Genomic DNA, 25,000 nt, shown 5'->3' with positions numbered 1-25,000 from the left:
TTCCTTGGAAAATCTGAGACTACGTCATGATCAGGTAAAATCGTTATCATGTGGTGTTTTTTTTCTCACCTGATGCTGCACACATTCTGCAGAGGAAAAGCTGAATCGCGATATTTAGATATTCTTTATACAGATGATAGATCAATGAATGTAACGCAATCTGCTGTCAAAAATAAGTGTGTGAGAGAGAGAAGTTTTGTTTTCTGAAACTGAAAGAGAGGAGGACTTCTCGTGTCAGCTTGAATGTTTTACATACTTCAAGCTTGTTTTTTTCAGTTTGTTTAGGGACAAAACACACTGCTATCAAGCTGGGCTTGTTTTGTTATCCAGCAGCAGCACTATTTGTAAAGACAACATGCACAGCTAAATCAGTTATTTTGTTAACCAGCTTTACCAAGTTTTGTATTCAAATGAAGTGATAGAGGCTACGGTCTGGGGGCTACTTGAGTTGACATGCATTAATTTGTGAAGTACATCCTGCATTAACTATGCTTTTGCAGGTGCAGCAGTGGTGTTGGTATCCCTGGTTGTCGGGGCGACAGCCATGTATGGACCAGGAGATGATGTTGTGGAGCTTACACCAGCAAACTTCCATTCGAAAGTGATCCAGTCCGATGAACTATGGCTTGTGGAGTTCTATGCACCATGGTAAATATTTCTTCAAATGTGTTTGATAATGACAAAAACTGAATGGCAGTGATTTTAAGAATGATTCATGCGAAAACCTGAAACGGAAATAGCTAAGCGCTAACAGTGGAACCCCCTTTTGAGACCTTAAAAAATATGAGTCATGAAAAGGAGAGAGTCTTAAAATGGGGGTTAACATTTACAGAGGCTGTGAACAGAAAATTTGAGAAAACAGGGTCTTGACTCATTGTCTCCCAGGTACGGATATATCCGTACCCACACATATGGCTCTATCTGACCAGGTACGGATATATCACTAATGACTTATCAGCGCTGACTGTTAGCTTCAGTCGCTTCCTGTAACGTGGATCTAATTCCTGCATTCCATTTCCAGCGTGTTGATACACAGTTTCTACACAGTTACTACTATTCTGAGTGACCTGCTGCAGCACAGCTGGTCTCGACAAAAAACACTTGGTCTACATAGTTGGGGTAGAAAGTGTTAAAAGGGATTTTTTTTTAAAAATTGGGGGTCTTAAAAGTTAAATTAAGTTAAAACTATAGATGGGGGGTTCCACTGTACTAATTTATTATATATACATGTATGTATATATAGTTTGTATGTTTATGAGAGTGAACACTGAACATTTTGCATTGAGTTCTTCATGGAGTTGCTGAGAAACTTCATGTATGAAACAGTCCCTCTGACACTAAGTGGATGTGTACCTGCATGCGACGTGGCAGCTAATTTACAGACACTAAACTAATCTGAAATTTGCAGGTGTGGCCATTGCCAATCTCTGACACCGGAGTGGAAAAAAGCTGCGTCCGCATTGAAGGTAAGGTTTGAGCAAAGTTGCAGGAGTTTAGTACAGTTACCACAGTTTTCACTGTGTTAAAACTTATAGTATACAGATGGCATAGTCTCCAATTAACCCTGTGGAAGGGATGTCAGTGGGATTGTGAACCTTGCACAGTGCTAAATCAGGTTATTGCCGAAAAAAAGGCCGTCAGGTTGTTCTGTCAGTATCACTATCACACAGACAGTGCTCTTAAAAATCTTTGGTTACCAATTTCAATTTGCAGCAGCTTTCTTTTGATTGTTGTACACAGTAAACTGAGATGTTGGCGTGTTTAATTATCAATTAAATTTACGGTCATTAAAAATAAATGTGATAGTGTGATCAGGACCATGCATTACTGAAAATTGTGTTTGTCATGCGAAGCATCATCATTTAAAAAATATGCAAACTCGCTTAATTTTACAGCTACGCACAATACAGACTTGAGGTGACACATTTGTCAACTGTCTGTTTGTAAACAGAGGTGCTCATCATTTGTTAGCAGAGGGAGTGGCATTTTGTCAGTGAAGAGATTGATGGTTTGTCTGTTGGGGGCCTGAAAGTGAAACTTTTTTGTCAGTAAAGAGAGGTAACTTTTTCACTATTTGTTAACACAGAATTGAAAGTTTGTCACACACACAATTATGGAGGATAGTTTGTCAACGGAAGAGGTCAAAAAAACAAAATTGCAAGTAGAGGAGGGACGGATTGTCAACAAAGGATTTTAAACTGGGTGGTAAATTGTCATTAGAGGAAATGAGGGTTTGAAAACAAAGGAGTCATAATAATACATTTCACATTCATTTTGGCAAAAGCATAGCAGATTCTTGTCTATTCCAGATGAAAAAAATGATTAGGCCAAGAAAACAATTCTCCGTTTCCGATTCCCCAACCGCTTTTTTTGTGTGCTCCCAACCATAGTAGGAAATGAGGGTTTGAAAACAAAGGAGTCATAATAATACATTTCACACCAAAAGGAAGGGATGGTTTATCAACAAAGGGATTGACAATGAATGGTAAATTGTTCTCAGCTGGATTGAGAGTTCAGCATTAACTCATTCGCTGCGCGTCTAAATTTCCCCTGTGTTCCCTGCCAACGTGCGATTTAGAGCCATTTTGAAAAAATTATTAAAAATCAACAACACAAGATAACCTTACATACCTTATGTTTTTGCAAAGTTTGGAACTTACTCTTTTAGAAAATATATGAAACATTTGAAAGTACATACCTTTTGTTGTCTTCATATCCAGGCAAAATATCCAATTTGAAGCAAAACAAAAAAACTTTCTACGTCATGGGTTCATCATACACAATGTCATGATCGACACTTGCATTGCCCGAATCATCACCCAAATGATCGTCCATTGGCACAAAATCGTCACCAGAATCTAAAATATCATCTCCACTATCATCATCACTGAGGTCAAGATCAGAACCGTACTGAATAACACGTTCTAGCACTCTTTTCAAGTTACTACGTCTCAGCAGAACGATCCGCCATCTTGGAAAAGTCAAAACACGTGGGTCGCACACCGTCAACAAAATTTTTATTAATCCCAACAATTTAAGGGAAGGAACTGTTTACAGTGAATGGTACCACTGTAGACAGATAGAAGTTCATTGCAGGGGTTGTTTCCCTTGGTCAGCAGGACCGTTTACACCGTTAAAAATTCGTGATATCCGTCGGAACTCAAGTACCGGCACGCAGCCAACGCTAAACACAGGTGTCGGAATTCCAGTTCCGACACGCAGCGAATGAGTTAAAGGAGTCCTGCTACAGTGGAATCCCCTTTTCAATCCTTCCAAAATGTAAGAAAATCCAGCCTTTAAAGACAGGGAGTGTTGATGAAATGGAGGTAAATTTACAACAACTTGTGCACACACAAATCTGAGACAAGGAGGTCTTGAATCAGGGGGTCTTTCCACTGTGTGTTACATTGTAGTGTGTCATGTTGAGATGGAACATTGTAGTGTGTCATGTTGAGATGGAACATTGGAGTGTGTCATGTTGAGATGGAACATTGTAGTGTGTCATGTTGAGATGGAACATTGGAGTGTGTCATGTTGAGATGGAACATTGGAGTGTGTCATGTTGAGATGGAACATTGTAGTGTGTCATGTTGAGATGGAACATTGTGTGGTTGCAGGGCATTGTGAAAGTGGGTGCGGTGGACGCTGACGCGCACGGTGGACTGGGCTCACAATACGGGGTCAAGGGTTTCCCCACCATCAAGTTCTTCGGCGACGACAAGTACAAGCCACTGGACTACCAGAGTCAGTATACTAGTCAAGAGCGTTTGTTCATGCTGGAAAAAAAGGATTGAAGGAAAGTTATTGATGCTGAAGATTAAGTCATTCGGTTTGGAAATCTGAAAAGTTGATTTTACAGGGCTTCTACTTCATTTTCACCAATACACTGTGACAAGTACATAACCATACCCACTGGCTCTTTCAAATAATTTCACTCTCACTTTGGTATATATACACCTGCTCCACCTAGTTTTAAACACAACAATTTTGTACACGGATGCATGCCAGGTAGCATTAATTTTGGCAATTAAGCATAGCAGATTCTTGTCTATTCCAGATACAAAAAATTAGGCCAAGAAAACAATTTTCTGTTTCCGATTCCCCAACCGCTTTTTTGTGGGCTCCCAACCATAGTAGAACTTGTTTCCCCCCCCCCCCCCCCCCCCAAAAAAATTTTTTTTTTTTTTTTTTTAAAACAACAAAACTCAATTTTGAAGGCTTTACAAGGAAAGTTACTCTTCTCTAACATTCATGGGAAACAGCTTGCATAATTTTGAAAAAATTAAGTCACATGCGCCTGTGTTAATAAAAAATAAAACCTTCAATCCCCTCCACAAAAACAAAACCACCTACCGACCCTAATTAGTAATTTCTTTGGTCTTGTCATCGGTTCTTCTTTTTCAGCGTTACAGAATTTTCTGGTTACGTGTGAGCTCGTTTGCCCATTTGGGTTCCCCAAACTATACTCTGAGAGCATAGTCAGCTTCACTCCGCTTTCGTTGAGGCATGCAGGGTATTTTTGTGTTTCCATTACCCACCGAACTCCGACATGGATTACAGGATCTTTTCCGTGCGCACTTGGTCTTGTGCTTGCGTGTACACACGAAGGGGGTTAAGTCACTAGCAGGTCTGCATATAAGTTGACCTGGGAAATCGAAAAAAATCTCCACTCTTCTTCTTCTTCTTGGCGTTCGCAATCTCCACTCTTAACCTACCAGTCGGCAGCGACCGGGATTCAAACTCACGACCTCCCGATTAGGAGGCCGACGTCTTACCACTGCGCCCGTCATGTCATCGGTTAAAAAAGAAAGGGTCAATGGTGGTTTGTTTTGCCCCTATGAAATTTAGCATGGCAAGAATCAGGGTGGCATATTGGTGTTTGTGATTTCAGGCCAGCGTACAGCCAGCGGCGTTGTGGACTACGCCACATCTCAGGCCAAGAGCATCGCCAGCGCTCGGCTGTCAGGCAAGAAGAGTGGAGGTGGTGGCAGCAAGAGCGGAGGTGGTGGTGGTGGTGGCGGCGGCGGCAAGGTAAGAATCCTTTGCACTTTCTACCATTTTCAGTCTATTTGTTTCAAGAGATCCGAAATAGAGAGACTGCTAACGTTCCTACATTCATGTATTGCTTGATAACATTGCACTGGCTGCATAGAAGGCCAGTCAGTGTGTGATGCTGGCACATGGAAGGTTCAGATCTTGTGTGTGTAGCAGACTGGGGAATTCTCCTCAGATCCACACATTTCAGAGGAAACTTCAATGGTATTCCGAGGAAGAAAAATTAATCTCTGATAAGGAAAAATCCTGATAATAAAAAACCAAGAACACGTTCACCTTGGATGAATAGGTCACTTTATTGCACTGTGCTGATACCCTCTAGAAATGCCCACAATTAATTTTGACGGTGGGGGTGGGGGGGTCGTCACTACCCTGGGCCCTGGAGCGTTGCCCCTGCACACCAGCAGGGCCTTGGCAGCCCCTAGACCCCAGCATATTCCTTGCCTATTGCAGAGTTTTTCCAAGACAGTATTCTGTATTTAGCTCTAACAAATTTTTACATTTGTGTTTCTACAGGCTGACCCCAGGGATGTAATTGAGGGGACAGACAGCAACTTCGAGGATGAGGTGTTGAACTACGACGGCATGGTCATGGTGGAGTTCTACGCCCCTTGGTGCGGCCACTGCAAGAACCTCGCCCCCCACTGGGCCCAGGCTGCCACCGAGCTCAAGGGCAAGGTCAAAATGGTTGCCGTCGATGCTACCGTCCACACCGTCATGTCTAACAGATATGGGGTGAGCTCATCTTTTGCTGGAAAGTTGAAGATCGCATAACTGGGTTTTCATGTTTTCAAAGTATTTAGGACCACAATCATGTTCAAAGAACAAAAGGAGACACGCAACCAAAATCAAGCAACAGCAACAACAAATGCATATGAGAATCAGAAGGCAGAAGAAAAAAAAATCACAAACAAACACCTCCCCTCCCCTACTAAGAAACCTACTAGCACAAGTGCAACTGCATGTAGAACTGCACACAAGCGTGAACTCATCAGTTATTTTGGACAACCTGGCATGTCGCAACGCAGAGCTGCACATTTTATAAGCATACATCTATATCTGGCAAGGGTTCTTGGATGATTCCTCCCACTTCTTGTCATGCCTTGGCAAAGGCGTAGAACCGAAATGCAATAACTTGGAGTGAATAGAGTAATTATACACTAATGATAAGGTATATAATCAAATGAGGTTACCCTCATGGAAATTTGGGCTACGTTCTCCCTGGGGAAAGCGAGCTGCCATACAGTATGACGCTACCCAAGTTTTCTTTTTTCTGCATGCATGTTTTCGTGTTTCCAAGCCCTGAGACTTTTGCTGTGAACTTTGGATCTTTTATCGTGCGCATGTGTGCACACAGTGGTTGTTCGGACACCGAGGAGAATATGCACAAAGTTGACTTGGGAAAATAAATCCCTCGCTGAACGTGAGGATTGAACGAATGTGACAGACTGGTTTCAAAGCCAGGCCGCTACCATCTGAGCTATCTCCCCACCTAATTTTGAATTGAGTGCACCAGAGCGAAAGTAAGCTAAATGTCTGTGCTTGGGGCGGGGAAATAGCTCAGTCGGTAGCGGCGCTGGCTTCAAAACCAGTTGTCGCTATCGGCGTGGATTTGATACCCACGTTCAGCAAAAGTCTCAGGGACACATGAATACACACATGCAGGAAGAAAAATAAAAATAAATAGGAAACGCTGTATACTGTATGGCAGCTCGCTTTCCCCAGGGAGAAAGCAGCCCAAATTTCAATGAGGGTAACACCACAGGACTATTTGAATCTTATTTATTTATTTATTATTTATTTTAAACCATGACAGGTGCGAGGCTTCCCCACCATCAAGGTGTTCCCTGCAGGCAAGAAGGACGGGGAGGCAGAGGACTATGACGGGGGTCGCACAGCCAATGACATTGTGTCCTGGGCCATGGAGAAAGGGGCCGCCAACGTCGCGCCACCAGAAGTGTATGAGGTAAGAATTGTTGCCCTCAGGGCTTGGTAAAGGTGTGCAAATCATGAGGAATCTAAGCGTTTAGCAGCAGGGCTAACACCTTTTCGCTTCTCGCCGGAAATCCAGTTTTGGAACTTTGTTCTTTGTCCCTACAAGATAATAAAAAACAAGTCGCGAAATTACTACATTTAGTCAAGCTGTCGAACTCACGGAATGAAACTGAACGCACTGTATTTTTTTCACCAAGACAGTACAGCTTCGTCAATCCCCGCGAGAAGGAAATCGCTCACCTCCCACATGCAAAACGCAGTGATATGCACACGCCAGAAAAGCGCGGTAGCGTATTGTGCTGAGTAGGAAAGCGCGCTTTTCTGTATTCGTGTAAACTTTCTGAATTTGTTTTGAATACAACCTATCATATCTATATGTTTTTGGAATCGGGAAACGACCCTGGCCTTTCAGGTTTTTCACTTTTTTTTGGTGTTAGCCCTGTAGCAGTTGGGATCAATGGTTGCGCTACGTGTTAGCTACTTTGAGGGCTTGGTGAAGTGTGAAAGTTGTGAGGAATTTAAATGTATGCAGTGTTGCTCCCAGCCTCAGAGAACATTAGTTGCGTTGAACCTGGATTGAAAACATGTATAATTATGTTGAAATGTCCTGAAGTTGCCAAGAGGCATCAGCTAACACATTAATCATGCCAGTGTCACAGCAAAAAGAAAAACCTTGACATTGCCTGTTGCAGGTGACGAGCAGTGATGTGCTGAAGGAGAACTGTGAGGGCCACCAGCTGTGCATCATCTCCGTGCTGCCACAGATCTACGACTGTCAGTCGGAATGCCGCAACAACTACATCACTATCCTCAGACGCATGGGCGAGAAATTCAAGAAACATGAGTGGGGGTAAGCTGATATAATGACAGTGTGTTTCTCCAAGTTACGCCTATGCCAAATAACTTTAGTTTTAGTATTGAACTTTTTAAGTCTGAGTTGGATTTTAGTGCAAGAGACATGTTGCAAATCAAAGGACCTACTGATTAAGAAAAAGGGTGTGTTAGGAAGGTCGGGGGGGGGGGGGGGGGGGGGGGGGGGGGGGGTTAGATAACTACTTTTAACATTACATGCTTCCTTTTACCTTTAGAATGAGTGAAAAACAGGGTTGTGGTGTGTGTGTGTTGAGATGAAATCAGGTTGTCTGAAAAAGGGGTAGGGGGGGGTCCACCGTTTTATGATGTCAGGAATGATTCTCTTGAATGAAAATGTAGTTGTGCTGACTGCTGATTATATTCAGTTGATGTTTGATCACTCACAGTATTCACCTGTACTGTTTGCAGATGGCTGTGGGCAGAGGCCGGGTCTCAGCCAGCACTGGAAGAATCCATTGAAGTCGGAGGCTTCGGCTACCCAGTGAGTTGACTTCTTTATCTTATTTCTACACTTGGTTGTTATCAGACACAGCTTATTTATCAAAAAACACACTCTTGATTAAAAATCTTTTATATCTTTTACACCCGCGCGCACACACACACACTCAGTTTAACGACGTTTTGAACAATCGGGAAAGATTTTGCATGATTGCACACACAAAAGCAATGCATACTTAGAGGATTATGAAGAATCAGGACAGATACGAGTACGCCATTGATTTTTATTTCAAATCTATAATACTGCGGATCTAATTTGAAGAAAGCAGAAGATTTGGATTTATATTGAATAAGGGCACTCTTCATCTCAGTCTGCTCTTTTTGTGTTTCTTCATAACGTTCAAATAGTGTATGCATCTAAACTGAGTGATCTGACATTTTGTTTGATGTGTGACAAGGCTCTGGCTGCCCTGAACACCAGAAAGATGAAATACTCCCTGATGAGGGGACAGTTCAGCGAAAAAGGCATCAACGAATTTTTGAGGTGAGTGGTTCATATCAATGTGTGCATGTGATTTTCTGGCGTTGGACATACTTACTTAGCAAAACCTGTGAATGTCCTCCAGAAAATGCAATGAAATCGATACATTGTCAATATGAGAAATGTTGACTTTTCTCTCTCACCTCCACAGCTTACACAAATATTTATATTATATGAAGTCTTATATCGCGCGCGTATCTCCAGACTCGGACTCAAGGCGCAGGGATCTATTTATGCCGTGTGAGATGGAATTTTTCACACAATACATCACGCATTCACATCGACCAGCAGATCGCAGCCATTTTGGCGCATATCCTACTTTTCACGGCCTATTATTCCAAGTCACACGGGTATTTTGGTGGACATTTTTTATCTATGCCTATACAATTTTGCCAGGAAAGACCCTTTTGTCAATCGTGGGATCTTTAACGTGCACACCCCAATGTAGTGTACACAAAGGGACCTCGGTTTTTCGTCTCATCCGAAAGACTAGCACTTGAACCCACCACCTAGGTTAGGAAAGGGGGGAGAAAATTGCTAACGCCCTGACCCAGGGTCGAACTCGCAACCTCTCGCTTCCGAGCGCAAGTGCGTTACCACGGGGGTGTTTACGCCTGGGTGCACTCAACTCTCAGTGTAGCCAGAGTCCATTCGATGAAACGCAGTGGTGCATACAGGTGAAAGTCGCAGCAACAGCCATAAAACAGCAACCGTACAGCAAAGATGTAGCCCGTCTCCAGCAACCAGGTAGCAACCAGGTAGCAACAAGGCAGCAACTGGGTAGCAACAAGGTAGCAACAAGGTAGCAAACCTCCAGCAAGCTGAAACAGAGTAGTTGGTGCAGTGACCATGGCAACAATCCCCCCTTTTTCCACCTTTAAACATATCTAACTTCCCCCTTCAGCGAGCATGTAGTATCCTTTCACCCAATTACGAATGTTAATAGACTCCACTTTGAACAACAAATGGTACTTCAGAGTTTTGGGAAAGGCTTGAACCTCTCTATTGGTATGCAACAGAAAGGAATTCAAACCTGTGAGCTATGGTTGCCTTTTTAGCCTTTTCTCTTCATCCATGCACACAGGCCCGAAGAGAAAGGCGACCTCAATTACACTAAGGCCGGCCTGTAGTACAGTACAGTCACATGCAGTCAATCTTGCTTGTGGTTTTTCAGGGATCTGTCCTACGGCAAAGGGTCCACCTCTCCACTGCGACACGCTACGCTGCCGACCGTAGAGAAACGGGAACCATGGGATGGCAAGGACGCCGAGGTAAGAAATACACCAGAATACTGGTTCCTCTGCGTTTTCACAGGGCCCATTCTGAAAACGATTAACTTATATATCCACACTATGTGTATACCCCAACATTTTCTCCTCAGCATGTTTTCCTCCTTTTTCAGAAACCTTTCTCTGCTAAATATAAAGTCAAAAAGGATTATTTTACTGTTTCATTAATGATTCCCACTCCTCACACACACACTCACACACGCACAACAACATATGGGTTATTTGTATTTGTCACGTTTTAATGTCAAATGAATGACCTAAAACGGTCAATTACTGCTAACTGACTAACCACACCACGATCCACTCTCGCAGTCACACAAAAAAGTTAGAAACAACTAAAGTATAAAGGCAGAGTAAGCCTCCCGTAAACCATACGGTCAGGCTTTTACACACAGTACAAACACCCTTTCATTTAAACACTCACCGATTGAGAACATCCTAGGTGCCCTCCGTAAAGAGCGAACAATTTTCAAAGAATTTATTTTTGCGTGGTTTATCTTACCCCTGAGCCATCGTGAACCCGTGTGATCCAGTTTCCCTTTTTCACAATGTAGTCGTCAGTTAGTCATTTGAATGCGACTCGATGTGAGCTTATCTACAATAGCACGTTTTTATTCTTGTCTTCATGAAAAAAGAATTCTTTTATGATTAAAGAATGTTTGTGTAACAAGCTGTCAATTTATTATTTAGATTTTAAAAGTTAGGTCTAGCGCAAAAACGCACCACGGTCCAAAAACATTCTGATAATCATCGATCCACGGCTATCGTCAGTTTAAGGGAAGTAACTCATTTTTGACCTGAGTTCAGGATGGGTCCAAAAAGTGTTCGAGACAATCTGCAAAATTAATTCTTTAAAAATTGCTTGCTCTTTACGTAGGGCACCTAGGATGTTCCCGTTTGGTGAGCGTTCAAATGGAAGGGTGTTTGTACTGTGTGTAAAAGCCTGACAGTATCTGTGATGGTTTACGGGAGGCTTACTGTCCGGGCGTGAATTCCGGTATTCATAACAGCCGTCCAGCACCAAAACGAGGCGCCATTGCTGTTGGGGAAGTCCACGAAAATAAATTCTTTGAAAATTTCTCACGCTCGACAGAAAGCAGCCAGGATGTTCCCGTTCGGTGAGCGTTCAAATGGAAGTATGCTTGTACTATATGTAGACGCTCGGGGAGCTCTGTGATGGTTTACGGGAGGCTTATTGTGCCTTTAAGTTCTAGACGTCTGTTTATGTACACTAACTCTCCACCTCCTTCTTCACGTGAAGCCAAAAGTGTTTTACGACCCAAGTCGTAAAGCAAAAATAACTGACAAAAGCCATTGAAAGTTTATGAAATAATAACACGCTGAACCGTGTAAAGTTTGAAAACACTTAGCTGCTCTGTAAAAAGTCTTAGCCTGTACAGGCGTTAACACTCCACGTTGTCCCAACTCAAAGTTCTTCACAAAGGGTTAGAAAGATGACAAGGTGGGGGGGGCGGTTTACGCATGGGTGCACTCAACTCTCAGTGTAGCCAGAGTCCATTCGATGAAGCGCAGTGGTGCATACAGGTGAAAGTCGCAGCAACACCAGCAACAGCCGTAGAACAGCAACAGTACAGCAAAGATGTAGCCCGTCTCCAGCAACCAGGTAGCAACAAAACAGCAACCGGGTAGCAACAAGGTAGCAAACCTCCAGCAAGCTGAAACGGAGTAGTTGGTGCAGTGACCATGGCAACAATCCCCCCTTTTTGACTCACATGCGAAGCAAAAGTGAGTCTATGTACTCACCCGAGTCGTCCGGAAAACTTTAACGTTGGATATTTCTTGGACACTATTCAGTCTATCAGTACCAAATTTGGCAAGATGGTGTATGATGACAAGGCCCCAAAAAACATACATAGCATCTTGACCTTGCTTCAAGGTCAAGGTCGCAGGGGCCATAAATGTTGTCTAAAAAACAGCTATTTTTCACATTTTTCACATTTTCTCTGAAGTTTTTGAGATTGAATACCTCACCAATATATGATATATAGGGCAAAGTAAGCCCCATCTTTTGATACCAGTTTGGTTTACCTTGCTTCAAGGTCAAGGTCACAGGAGCTCTTCAAAGTTGGATTGTATACATATTTTGAAGTGACCTTGACCCTGAACTATGGAAGATAACTGTTTCAAACTTAAAAATTATGTGGGGCACATGTTATGCTTTCATCATGAGACACATTTGGTCACATATGATCAAGGTCAAGGTCACTTTGACCCTTATGAAATGTGACCAAAGTAAGGTAGTGAACCACTAAAAGTGACCATATCTCATGGTAGAAAGAGCCAATACGCACCATTGTACTTCCTATGTCTTGAATTAACAGCTTTGTGTTGCATGACCTTGGATGACCTTGACCTTGGGTCAAGGTCACATGTATTTTGGTAGGAAAAATGTGTAAAGCAGTTCTTAGTGTATGATGTCATTGCTAGGTTTAGTTATTTGACCTTGACCCTGAAGGTCATGTAAAGGTCAAGGTCAAGCATGTGAGTCGTATGGGCTTTGCCCTTCTTGTTCCACCTTTTAACATATCTAACTTCCCCCTTCAGCGAGCACGTGGTACCTGCAAGAATAGACTTTTAATAACAACTCAAGACATTTTCTCTCCCTCTCCATATCTGCAAAAACCATATACAGATTACAATTTAGCGTTATAATGAGCAAGTTATACGCTATCATGGAGAAACAAAACAGAGTTTACATTTCACAGACATTGACCGGTCACCAGCGTAAAGTAACGGCTAATTACCTCAACAGCTCGTAAAACGTAGCTCTCCCAAGCAAACCGCTTGAATATTTGGCTCCCGCTCGTCAGCGAAAATGTGTAGCCAAATCCCTCCGCCCTAAGCCTTCTGTGTATTGCACTAACATCAGAAGCCCGTTGGTAGACCTAAACCAGTCTGTCAACGCGTTGGAATCCTCCAAATCTTAGTCAACGGAAACAAACCAGACCTCCGTCTGCAAAAGCATGTGTAGAAAAAGAACGCAAGACGGGAAAAAGAAAAACCATGTGATCTCCCTGACCAATCAGCAATCGCCTGTCCTACAACAAGTGATCTCCCTGACCAATCACTTGTCGCCTACCATATACACGTATAGCATGCTAGGAACACGTGTTTTAATAGTGAACGAAAAATCACCTCATTTTCCCGCACGGATTACACGCCGGCAAAATCCTCGTGCATTTCGCGCTCGTCCACAAAACTTTTCCACAATGCGGCAACCAGCACAGGCGCATTACATTGCAATTTGGGAAAGGCGCCCCACAAAGAGTTCCTTTCCCACTCGTGTCACTGAAACCGTGACAGTATTTGACTGGCCTTTTCCTTAGTGGGTAGGGTCAATTCTTAGTATCACTTTCTGTGGTTGCATGTACATTGTATGTGTGTGTGTACGTGTGCTCATTTGTGTGCTTGTGTGTTTCTGTCAATCTCTCTGGCTGTCTAATGATCCAAAATTGTAAGTATGAGTGTATAAGTGTTTCTGCCTGTCTCTCTGACTGTGTCTAATGAAACAGCTGTCTGATGAAATGTTGTTCTGTTTGTTTCAGCTGCCAGTAGAGGAGGACATCGACTTGAGCGATGTGGACTTGGATGACTTGGATGACGACAGGAAGGATGAATTGTGATGAATGTGTGAAATTAATTATTTAAACATTATTCACCAGCTCTTTAATTTCTCTTCTTTGGACTCATCATCAACTTTGTCAGGGTGCTGTGATTGAAAGAACTTACACCAAGTGTATACTTGTGAGAGATGCGTGTGAGTGGTTTTGACTGAAACAAAAAATATCTGAACAAGTTCTGTTTGAATGATTGCAAGTGAGGTTTGAGTGTCTTGTTGAAAATGTTTATTTTTTCAAGTGAGTGTTGGTTTTCTGGCATTGAGTATTTGGACCATACTGGTTTAACATTGTTGTGTTGTCGTGTTTGTGCTGGAGATCCATAATAAAGTATGTCTGTTTCATCATGTGGCATTTTGTTGTGTGTGTGTGTGTGTGTGTGTGTGTGTATGTGTGATATTGAAGGTCTGATTCAAGCCAGTATCTATGTACACATCGTTTTGTATTAAGATGACACAGACACAGCACCTCTTCTTTCTCCAACATGTATCTCCTGCTCCCACTAATACCACCACCAACACTACCACAGAAAAAAACATCACAAAAACAGAAAAGCACAATGAAGCACACAAAAACCAGATCGAATAACTCCTTATAGAGCTTATTCCAAATATATTTACATATTCAGTTATGAAATGACATCAAACATTCTAGGAGCAGTTGATTGGAAAAGAGACCAGAACCGATCAGCAAAATACATACACATCATGAAATAAATGAGTTTATTATTGAATAAGTTCATGAGATACACCACACCGATTTCATAAAGCATTGGGTTTAAAATAAAAACTTGAAACACGAAGTTGGGGGTGAGGGGTGTCTACCATTTCTTTCTGCCGGGCAAAACCACATACGTATATAGGCTACATCTATAAATGAACTGCTGTGATTGACTTGCCCGCACTGGCTCGTTTTCACTCTCTTACTTGGTAAAACAAACACATCGTTAATGCATTGCCGTTACTTTATTTTGTTCACACTTTCCTTTAGAAAGTCACACGCACTCGGGTGTCGTCATGTTAGTGCAAACGTTGTTTGCATAACAAATGGGAGTGTGACTTCGTGAACTGTTCAATAAAATCGATATTTGATCGTCGATTTCTTTGATGAGTCTGTGTGTGTGTATCTCTCTCTCTCTCTCTCTCTCTCTCTCTCTCTCTCTCTCTCTCTCTCTCTCTCTCTCTCTCTCTCTCTCTCTCTCTCTCTTTGAGAATCGTACCCTAAATGACTTTCTTTGCTTATGATCATAGGCAAAGACGCACAATTCGGTCATGACGCAGATCAAGACCAGTAGTTTCTCGTTCTGTTGACATAACAGTCTCAGTTTTACTTTGACTGCTCATAGTTGACGTTTCATATCATCGAAAGTCACGTGACTATCATTATTCAAATCTATTCGATATTTTCCAAACGATTTCTGTAATTGTGAGTTTTTTCACAACACGGTTTAAAACGGTAAACGAGATCAAGTTTAAAACGGTAAACGAGTTAAAAAAAATGCTAACTATTAGCTGTTTGTTTTATCATCTCTGTCTTGTTTGAAACTTTACGTGTTTTTTACGTGAAGATAGAAAATATTTTTTTAAGAAAATGTAATCAGTTTTGTGAATTTGTCCCGCTTTCATCTTCAAGGGATTGGACTTGTTCACATTAGGAGCGACAAGAATAAACTCTTCCTATCAAGTAATAGTGCTAGGTGTTTAAATATCTCTTTCGCCTTTCTAATTTGTTTTACTTGTAACTCAGATATTTGAATGTAACTGGTTTCTTTTTATATTCAGCTTTTTGCAGAGATGAAAGAGTATCGAAGACTGTACAAAATTAAGAGTGAATTTTAAAACTGCAGTACAGGGAAAGCGGCTGAGGCAGATCTTGAGGAAAGACACCATGTGGCAAGTTGTGAGTGTCCTCCTTGGAGTATTCGTGTTTTGTTCCCTGCAAAACCTCAGTTCCGCCGGGGTAAGTAAAAACATTTTCTCTGCATACATTTTTTCGAGCATTTAGTTTTTTATGCCTTTTGTTAACAATTAGCCTATATAGACATATTTAAGTGATGATGCTATCACTTGTTCGCCATGTTGTAATCGTAAATGTGTTTTGCTTAGCATTTTTAATTTTGGAACGTGTCCAGAAGCATGTTGCTCGTTATCGTTCTATCTGTTGCTTTTGTGTAAAGCGATTGTTTACAAACGTAAATAAAACATTCTTAAACCAACAGTTCTATAGAAGGCTTAATTTCCTCTTCTCGCAGTTTTCTATTTGTGATATTTTGACCCTTTTCAGACTTCTATGACGAGTTGGAGAATGAAACAGAAGAATTATGTTTCTCCAAAAGCAACAATAAAAAAAGCCCAAACCAAACACATCCATTCATTCAAACACACCAACTTGTTTCCCAAATGAAAATCAGTCAAAATTGCATGACTCTCATCAAGAATCTTTTTTTTAATTAAAAAAAAGTCATTTCTAGCATTACTGACTCCCAAAAAGTTCTATAAACTAGCATGAGTTTTTGCACATCTTCTTCTGATGTACATAATAATTATAGTATAATTCAGTGACCTAGTTTGAGTGCGGTATTCTGGCATTTCACGTGCAGGTATTCACTTACTCTTGGTGCGCAACCATGTCGTCTATATTTAGAGCGCTTACGTCCCTTTGTTTCCTAAATAGTACATCCCTTGGTTATTATTCCACTTTTTCACTCTTTTTCCCCTCGTACATCGCGTGCAGGTACTGACGGACTTAAGGACTTGAACCCTGACCGGCCCTGCACACAACTACTACGGCTATACATGGGAGCGGACTATGCAGCAACTTTCATCTTTCATTTTGTCATTTGTGGCTAAACTTCATTTGGTTTCATTCGTACTTTCATTGTTTTTAAAAAAGAAATCGTACATGACGTGCAGGCACTGTCCGACGTAAACCCTGACCCTGCACACAACTATACGCCTATTTATCGTAGTGGACTGTGAAGCAACTTTCATCTTTCATTTTGTCACATAGGCTAAAGCTCACTTGGTTATCGTTCCATTTTCATGTGTGTGTTTTTTTTTTAGTTTTTTTTAAATCGTACATCACGTGCAGGTGCTGTACGAAGCGAACCCTGACCCTGCACAAAACTACGTCTATATATCCGAGTGGAGTGTTCAGAAGACACCCCTGGTGGATATTCTCTGCACAGATAACACAACAGAGACCACCGAATGCGTATGTGACGTCACAGCGACGTCTCCCGTGGGTGGTCCTTTCGCTGTGGAGCAAAACGGACTCTATAGCCAGCAGCGTACGTTTTCCTGTTTGCATATTTACGCGTGTGTGTGTGTGTGTGTGTGTGTGTGTGTGTGTGTGTGTGTGTGTGTGTGTGTGCGTATGTAGGTATGTGTGTGTGTGTGTGTGTGTGTGTGTGTGTGTGTGTGTGTCACTGTGTGTGCCTGTGTCACTGTGTGTGTGTGTGTGTGTGTGTGTGTGCGTGTGTAGGTATGTGTGTGTGTGTGTATGTATGTGTGTGTGTGTGTGTGTGTGTGTGTGTGTGTATGTGTGTGTGTGTGTATGTGTGTGTGTGTGTGTGTGTGTGTGTGTGTGTGTGTGTGTGTGTGTGTGTGTGTGTAAGTATGTGTGTGTGACAGATAGACCACGAAACAAGTAGATATATTAAAAACCAAAACCAACATCAGTTTTTGTTCCATGACATTGACAGATACATCAACAGGGCCTCAAGTGTACTACACAGGCACGGGCTTTTCCAGCACCGGTCCCACCACCTACTATCTCCGTGTGACGTGCAGAGACCCCGTTTATCCGACCAAAGATGGAGTCACCACTGACGTCATCGTCAACGTCAGAAAGAACATTGCTCCAACCTTCGTCAAGTACCCTGCTGGTGAGTTATCATTTAGGGCCTGAGTATGTTATGGTTTTAAAAATATAATTTTATTTATATTGTATTCACATGTGACAACCCAATAATATAAATAAGAAACAAGTCGCGTAAGGCGAAAATACAATATTTAGTCAAGTAGCTGCCATTTTTCAGCAAGACCGTATACTCGTAGCATCGTCAGTCCACCGCTCATGGCAAAGGCAGTGAAATTGACAAGAAGAGCGGGGTAGTAGTTGCGCTAAGAAGGATAGCACGCTTTTCTGTACCTCTCTTTGTTTTAACTTTCTGAGCGTGTTTTTAATCCAAACATATCATATCTATATGTTTTTGGAATCAGGAACCGACAAGGAATAAGATGAAAGTGTTTTTAAATTGATTTGGACAATTTAATTTTGATAATAATTTTTATATATTTAATTTTCAGAGCTTGTTTTTAATCCGAATATAACATATTTATATGTTTTTGGAATCAGCAAATGATGGAGAATAAGATAAACGTAAATTTGGATCGTTTTATAAATTTTTATTTTTTTTTACAATTTTCAGATTTTTAATGACCAACGTCATTAATTAATTTTTAAGCCACCAAGCTGAAATGCAATACCGAAGTTCGGGCTTCGTCGAAGATTACTTGACCAAAATTTCAACCAATTTGGTTGAAAAATGAGGGCGTGACAGTGCCGCCTCAACTTTCACGAAAAGCCGGATATGACGTCATCAAAGACATTTATCAAACAAATGAAAAAAACGTATGGGGATTTCATACCCAGGAACTCTCATGTCAAATTTCATAAAGATCGGTCCAGTAGTTTAGTCTGAATCGCTCTACACACACACACAGACAGACAGACACACACACACACACACATACACCACGACCCTCGTCTCGATTCCCCCCTCTACGTTAAAATATTTAGTCAAAACTTGACTAAATATAAAAAACCCACAACAAGCTAATCTTCTATAAAAGGCGCTCACACAGTCTTCCTTATCTGAAAAACGTATTATCATGAGATTAGTTAGTCCCTCTCAACGGCGGGGGCTGGATGAACAAAAAAACACCCGTTTGTTCATGCCATTACCATCAGTAACAAAGAATTTGTCTTGTCTTGTCTTGTCTTGTCTTCTACATAGGGTAAGGTCATTACTGCACTTGGACACATACCAACAATCATCATCCTACCGCAACACGGTGGCCTAGTGGTAAGACGTCCGCCCAGTGAGCGGGAGGTCGTGGGTTGGCCTAGTGGTAAGACGTCCGCCCAGTGAGCGGGAGGTCGTGGGTTGGCCTCGTGGTAAGACGTCCGCCCAGTGAGCGGGAGGTCGTGGGTTGGCCTAGTGGTAAGACGTCCGCCCAGTGAGCGGGAGGTCGTGGGTTGGCCTAGTGGTAAGACGTCCGCCCAGTGAGCGGGAGGTCGTGGGTTGGCCTTGTGGTAAGCGTCCGCCCAGTGAGCGGGAGGTCGTGGGTTGGCCTCGTGGTAAGGCGTCCGCCCAGTGAGCGGGAGGTCGTGGGTTGGCCTCGTGGTAAGGCGTCCGCCCAGTGTGCGGGAGGTCGTGGGTTGGCCTCGTGGTAAGGCGTCCGCCCAGTGAGCGGTAGGTCGTGGGTTGGCCTCGTGGTAAGGCGTCCGCCCAGTGAGCGGGAGGTCGTGGGTTGGCCTAGTGGTAAGGCGTCCGCCCAGTGAGCGGGAGGTCGTGGGTTGGCCTAGTGGTAAGACGTCCGCCCAGTGAGCGGGAGGTCGTGGGTTGGCCTAGTGGTAAGGCGTCCGCCCAGTGAGCGGGAGGTCGTGGGTTGGCCTAGTGGTAAGACGTCCGCCCAGTGAGCGGGAGGTCGTGGGTTGGCCTAGTGGTAAGACGTCCGCCCAGTGAGCGGGAGGTCGTGGGTTGGCCTAGTGGTAAGACGTCCGCCCAGTGAGCGGGAGGTCGTGGGTTGGCATCGTGGTAAGGCGTCCGCCCAGTGAGCGGGAGGTCGTGGGTTGGCCTAGTGGTAAGGCGTCCGCCCAGTGAGCGGGAGGTCGTGGGTTGGCCTAGTGGTAAGACGTCCGCCCAGTGAGCGGGAGGTCGTGGGTTGGCCTCGTGGTAAGACGTCCGCCCAGTGAGCGGGAGGTCGTGGGTTGGCCTAGTGGTAAGACGTCCGCCCAGTGAGCGGGAGGTCGTGGGTTCGAACCCCGGCCGGGTCATACCTAAGACTTTAAAATTGGCAATCTAGTGGCTGCTCCGCCTGGCGTCTGGCATTATGGGGTTAGTGCTAGGACTGGTCGGTCCGGTGTCAGAATAATGTGACTGGGTGAGACACGAAGCCTGTGCTGCGACTTCTGTCTTGTGTGTGGCGCACGTTAAATGTCAAAGCATCACCGCCCTGATATCACCCTTCGTGGTGGACTGGGCGTTAAGCAAACAAACAAACAAACAAACAAATCCTCATCCTGACTGCTTTGTGTTGAGAGTGGGACATTTTAGATGAACTAGTTTGGCAGATTGACACCAAAGTGTCAGTTACAAACGAAAGTCATCAAACAAAATCCCACTCTTCACACAAAGCATGCAGGCTGTTGAATTCTAGTATATGTCCAAGTTGAGGAATGATCTTATCCCTTTGTAAAAAAAATAGATTGATACAAAAATAAAATAAAACCGTAAATGAAAAAGAAAAAACCCCAAAACAAACAAAAACATACTGCAGAATGTAAACCTTCAATATTGGAGCTTTGTTAAGTTTCTATCAGTGACATTACATCTTCAAGGCATACAGATAGTTCGTATTGTTGAAGCATTGCAGCATTAATGTTGCTCTTTGGCTTTGCTCTACATTACCAAGTTCTACAAGACCGCCGTTGAACTTCAGTAAGCTGTATCAATGTCAATTTGATCTTCAGATAAAGCGGATTCCGTGGATGCCCTTGATTCTTCTGTGGGTGACGTAGTGTACAAAGTCAGTGCTACGGATTCTGACTCCGGCAACGCAGTCAGTTACTACCAGAATGGCGTCAATAATTATTACAACAATGGCGTCAACTATTACCCAAATGGCGTCAATTACAACAATGGCGTCTATTACAACACTGACGACCAAGCTGTCACTTATGGGATAACGTCGCAGGACCCGGATGACGGCTTCTTTGAAATAAACGAAGGTACTGCGTGTTTAACGAGAGAGAGAGATAGAGAGAAAGAGAGAGAGAGAGAGAGAGAGAGAGAGAGAGAGAGAGAGAGAGAGAGAGAGAGAGAGAGAGAGAGAGAGAGAGAGGATAGAGAGAGAGAGACAGAGAGAGAGAGAGAGAGAGAAAGAGAGAGAGAGAGAGAAAGAGAGAGAGAGAGAGAGAGAAAGAGAGAGAGAGAGAGAGAAAGAGAGAGAGAGAGAGAGAGAGAGAGGGCGCTCAAAGGGCAATACAATCATTGGGGGGAAAGAACAATACCAATACCAATATCAATATCAATATCAATACCAATATCAACATCAATACCAAAACCAATACATGTATCAAACCAAAACCATACCAATACCAATACTAATACCAATACCATTACAATTGCAATACCTGCTTTTCTCCGTAGCTACGGGGGAGGTGAAGGTCGCCAAGAGCTTGCAGTCCGCGACCAGGTCATCCTACACGCTGACCCTGTCTGCCTGTGACGTCAGTGACTGCGGGAAGGAGATGACCGTTACCGTTCCCATCACCAGTAAGTTGGTAATAAGTATTTTTAGTTGTGCGTACACACTGAATTTTATTGTGGTATGTTGTTACTAGTTATGTCGTATGTTGTTGGATGTTGCGATAAATTTGTACATCACACATTAATTTCTCATTTGAGATAATGACGTTTTCTATGTCTATGTCTATGTCTATGTCTATGTATATGGAACCCCTTTTAACCCCCCCCCCCCTGATTCAAGGCTTCCTCCCGTTTAAGACCTTAGCTGTTATCTCAGATGTTGTGCTCATTAACACTGTAGAATTACCCCAATTTTCAAGACTCCCTCCTTTTTCAAGACCCTGTGTTCTCAGATTGTTGAAGGTTTGAAAGGGAGGTTTCGCTGTATCTTGCCAAGCGCTTGCAGTCTGTCATCTCTTACACACTGATTATATCTACCTGTGACGTCAAGAACTGCATTTGTTGTGTGTGTGTGTGTGTGTGTGTGTGTGTGTGTGTGTGTGTGTGTGTGTGTGTGTGTGTGTGTGTCTGTGTCTGTGTCTGTGTCAATGTGTGTGTGTGTGTGTATGTGAGTGTGTGTGGGGGGGGGTGTGTGTGACCATTACCGTTCCCATCACCATTACGTTTGGTTTTAAGGAATACGGAGGTTCTGCTTTTTGTAGATTGCACGCGAGAAATAATGAAATCAGCCCTGTCTCTCTCTTCCCGTTCATTTTCAAGTGGCCTAGTGGATAAGACATTGGCCTCCTAATCGGAAGGTCGTGAGTTCAAATTCCGGCCACGGCCGCCTGGTGGGTTAAGGATGGAGATGTTTTCGATCTCTCAGGTCAACTTATGTGCAGGCCTGCTATTGTCTTATCCCCATTCGTATGTGCACGCAAGCACAAGACATAGTACGCACGGAAAAGATCATGTTATCCACGTCAGAGGATTAGGTTATAGAAACACAAAAATACCCAGCATCCTTCACCCGTAAGCGGCCTATGGCAGCCTGAATGGCAGGGTAAAAACGGTCATACACGTAAAACCCCACTCGTGGGAAAACATGAGTGAACGTGGGAGTTTCACCCCATGAACGAAGAAGAAGAAGAAGATTTTCAAGTAGTAAAAAGTACATATAAACGTACCTAACCTGGTTACTGGAGTGTTTTCTTTTTCTTTAGATTTTCAAGTATGTGTGTGACTTTGTTGTTTGCCTCCAGACCTGAACACGGCCCCGGTGTTTGAAAATGATCTGACGGCTACCATCGACTTGTACGAGGAACAGCAGGGCGGTCAAACGATCGTCGTTCTCACGGTCACGGATCCGGACACAGATAAAGATCAAACTGTCAGCGTAGTATGTTCTGTCGCTCCGTCCAGCGAGGCGTACAAGTTTGTCTATTACGATGCCAGTGAGTGGCTGTCTCTCTGTCTCTCCGTGTATGTCTGTCTGTCTGTCTCAGTCTCTGTCACAGTCTGCCCGTACGTCTCTGTATGTCTGTTTGTCTGTCTGTCTGTCTGTCTGTCTGTCTGTATGTCTGTCTGTCTTGTCTGTATGTCAGTTTGTCTGTCTCTCTGTGTCTCTGTCCCTGTCTCTCACTGTCTCTGTCCCTCTGTCTGTCCGTCTGTCTGTCTCTCCCTCTAAGGTACCTATTTAACTTTGACCTAACTTAAGTAAAATAAGTGACGTAACCGGTAATGACATGTTGCAGCCAGGGAAATCAAACTAGCGTCAACGACCGCGGGTAACACACTGTTGGACTATGAGGGGCTCTACAAAACGTACACCATCACCTGTCTCGCGTCAGACGGTTACGTCACCACTGAGGTGGGTAGAAAGATCTAGATGTGTCACTTTTCAGCACGTGTACGGGAACGTGTACGGGGAACGTAATTAAATCTCGTTTTTGCGTCACGCGTTTGCCAAGATCTGCAGTCTTGATGGGAGAAAAACAACGTATATATGCATTTGGAGCATTGGAGAAAAAAAGTGAGTCACGGGTGACGCAATATCTACCCGTACGCGTACAGGTCTTTGCTACACGTTCGATCATCTAGAACACTGTAGGATAGCAGGGTTGACGTCAGACGGATACGTCACGACTGAGGTCAGTATAGCATGGTGACGTCAGACGGATACGTCACGACAGGTGAGTATAGCGGGGTTGACGTCAGACGGATACGTCACGACTGAGGTCAGTATAGCATGGTGACGTCAGACGGATACGTCACGACTGAGGTCAGTATAGCAGGGTTGACGTCAAACGGATAGTCACGACTGAGGTCAGTATAGCATGGTGACGTCAGACGGATACGTCACGTCTGATGTGAGTATAGTATAGTTGATGAAGTTTCCTTTCTCAGTTCTGGATTTAATGAGGTCAGAAAGCAATGCATAACAATTAATGACTGTCAACGGGTTCGTCCCCCTTTACTTTCAGGTATTAATTTAAAATTGGGGGGTACATTTACTGAGGTTTTGAACAGAAAATCTAAGAAAACGTGGTCTTTAACGAAATGGAATTCTAAATCAGAGGGGGTGGGGGGGGGGGGGGGGGGTGTCTTATCTAGGAGACGTCACTGTATTTCCTTGTGTGTTTCAGGGCGTGCTGACGGTGAACGTGAAGAACGTGTGGGAGGCCCCAGTGTTTCCACAGACCATGTACTACTGCAACCTGGAGGAATCGGCTGTATGTCATTGTCACCTTGCTTATTTGTGTTTGCACGAGGCTAACAACCTATTCAGAATTACTACTAAAACACTATGCGCGCAACATCATAAAAAAAAAGCAAAAAGCAAAGAGATTGCCAACGTTCCAAAATTCAGAATAAAAAAACAAGAAAGGTAAGTTGTTGGAACGATTGTTATTGACAAAAAAATACGTTACAGTCACAAAAAATATCGACCAAACGGTCTTTTTTTGTCATTAACACACGTTCGAACAACTTACCTTACTTGTTTTTTAATTGTGCAACATGATGAAATCAGGGTAAACAACCACACTAACTGTGCACCAAATCAATAACCTGACCTTTCAGCGACTGAAAACAGGGTAAACAACCACACTAACTGTGCACCAAATCAATAACCTGACCTTTCAGCGACTGAAAACAGGGTAAACAACCACACTAACTGTGCACCAAATCAATAACCTGACCTTTCAGCGACTGAAAACAGGGTAAACAACCACACTAACTGTGCACCAAATCAATAACCTGACCTTTCAGCGACTGGGATGTTTGCGAAGATCGAGACGCTAAGCTCTGCGTGTGCAGGGATGACCAAATCGTCCGCCCGATCGCCAGGGGCGAGTAAAAAATTCGCCGGGCTCGTAGAAACCGCCTGGCAACTCGCCTGGCTGGCCAGTGAAAATTCTGGTCAAATGCAACACCTTTGGTTGTAACATCGAGTTTTTAAGCCATATAAACGCTGCAGATCCACTGTGGTATGAACCGGGCTAGCAACATTTTTGCCGGGCTAGTGACTTTCTTGAAGTTACTCGCCCGGCTGGCGAGTAAATGTTTTAGATTTGGCCACCCCTGGTGTGCTGCTTTCCACTCGGTTGTCATGGTTCCAGCACACTTTTTCATTTTTCATTTTCATTTTCATTTTCATTACTTCATTGTCCCATCGCTGGGAAATTCGGGTCGC

At 43.3% G+C, this 25,000-nt stretch overlaps 3 protein-coding genes across 3 annotated transcripts in view; 2 read left to right on the top strand and 1 right to left on the bottom strand.

The window, feature by feature from the left end:
• LOC138979712 (uncharacterized) overlaps positions 1-395 on the bottom strand; it is an 8,921-nt gene extending 8,526 nt beyond the window's left edge. The window contains exon 1 of the mRNA XM_070352442.1: positions 70-395. The gene's annotated coding sequence lies outside the window, so the exon portion shown is untranslated. The remainder of the gene's footprint in view (positions 1-69) is intronic.
• The window catches only part of LOC138979711 (protein disulfide-isomerase A6 homolog), a 14,411-nt gene extending 237 nt beyond the window's left edge, over positions 1-14,174 (top strand). Inside the window, exons 2-12 of the mRNA XM_070352438.1 lie at positions 501-648; positions 1,409-1,466; positions 3,618-3,744; positions 4,892-5,031; positions 5,572-5,790; positions 6,872-7,021; positions 7,743-7,900; positions 8,332-8,404; positions 8,820-8,905; positions 10,077-10,173; positions 13,758-14,174. Of these exons, the coding sequence (XP_070208539.1) occupies positions 501-648; positions 1,409-1,466; positions 3,618-3,744; positions 4,892-5,031; positions 5,572-5,790; positions 6,872-7,021; positions 7,743-7,900; positions 8,332-8,404; positions 8,820-8,905; positions 10,077-10,173; positions 13,758-13,835 (1,334 nt within the window). The 3' untranslated portion in view covers positions 13,836-14,174. The remainder of the gene's footprint in view (positions 1-500; positions 649-1,408; positions 1,467-3,617; positions 3,745-4,891; positions 5,032-5,571; positions 5,791-6,871; positions 7,022-7,742; positions 7,901-8,331; positions 8,405-8,819; positions 8,906-10,076; positions 10,174-13,757) is intronic.
• Positions 14,175-16,914: 2,740 nt separating this feature from the next.
• Positions 16,915-25,000, top strand: part of LOC138979710 (uncharacterized) — a 14,445-nt gene continuing 6,359 nt past the window's right edge. The window contains exons 1-7 of the mRNA XM_070352437.1: positions 16,915-17,118; positions 17,533-17,715; positions 20,589-20,846; positions 21,268-21,393; positions 22,569-22,760; positions 23,061-23,176; positions 23,952-24,038. Of these exons, the coding sequence (XP_070208538.1) occupies positions 21,369-21,393; positions 22,569-22,760; positions 23,061-23,176; positions 23,952-24,038 (420 nt within the window). The 5' untranslated portion in view covers positions 16,915-17,118; positions 17,533-17,715; positions 20,589-20,846; positions 21,268-21,368. The remainder of the gene's footprint in view (positions 17,119-17,532; positions 17,716-20,588; positions 20,847-21,267; positions 21,394-22,568; positions 22,761-23,060; positions 23,177-23,951; positions 24,039-25,000) is intronic.

The sequence above is a fragment of the Littorina saxatilis genome, linkage group LG11, assembly GCF_037325665.1.
Source record: "Littorina saxatilis isolate snail1 linkage group LG11, US_GU_Lsax_2.0, whole genome shotgun sequence".
Classification (NCBI taxonomy): Eukaryota; Metazoa; Mollusca; class Gastropoda; order Littorinimorpha; family Littorinidae; genus Littorina; species Littorina saxatilis.
This window is presented reverse-complemented; position numbering and strand designations above follow the sequence as displayed.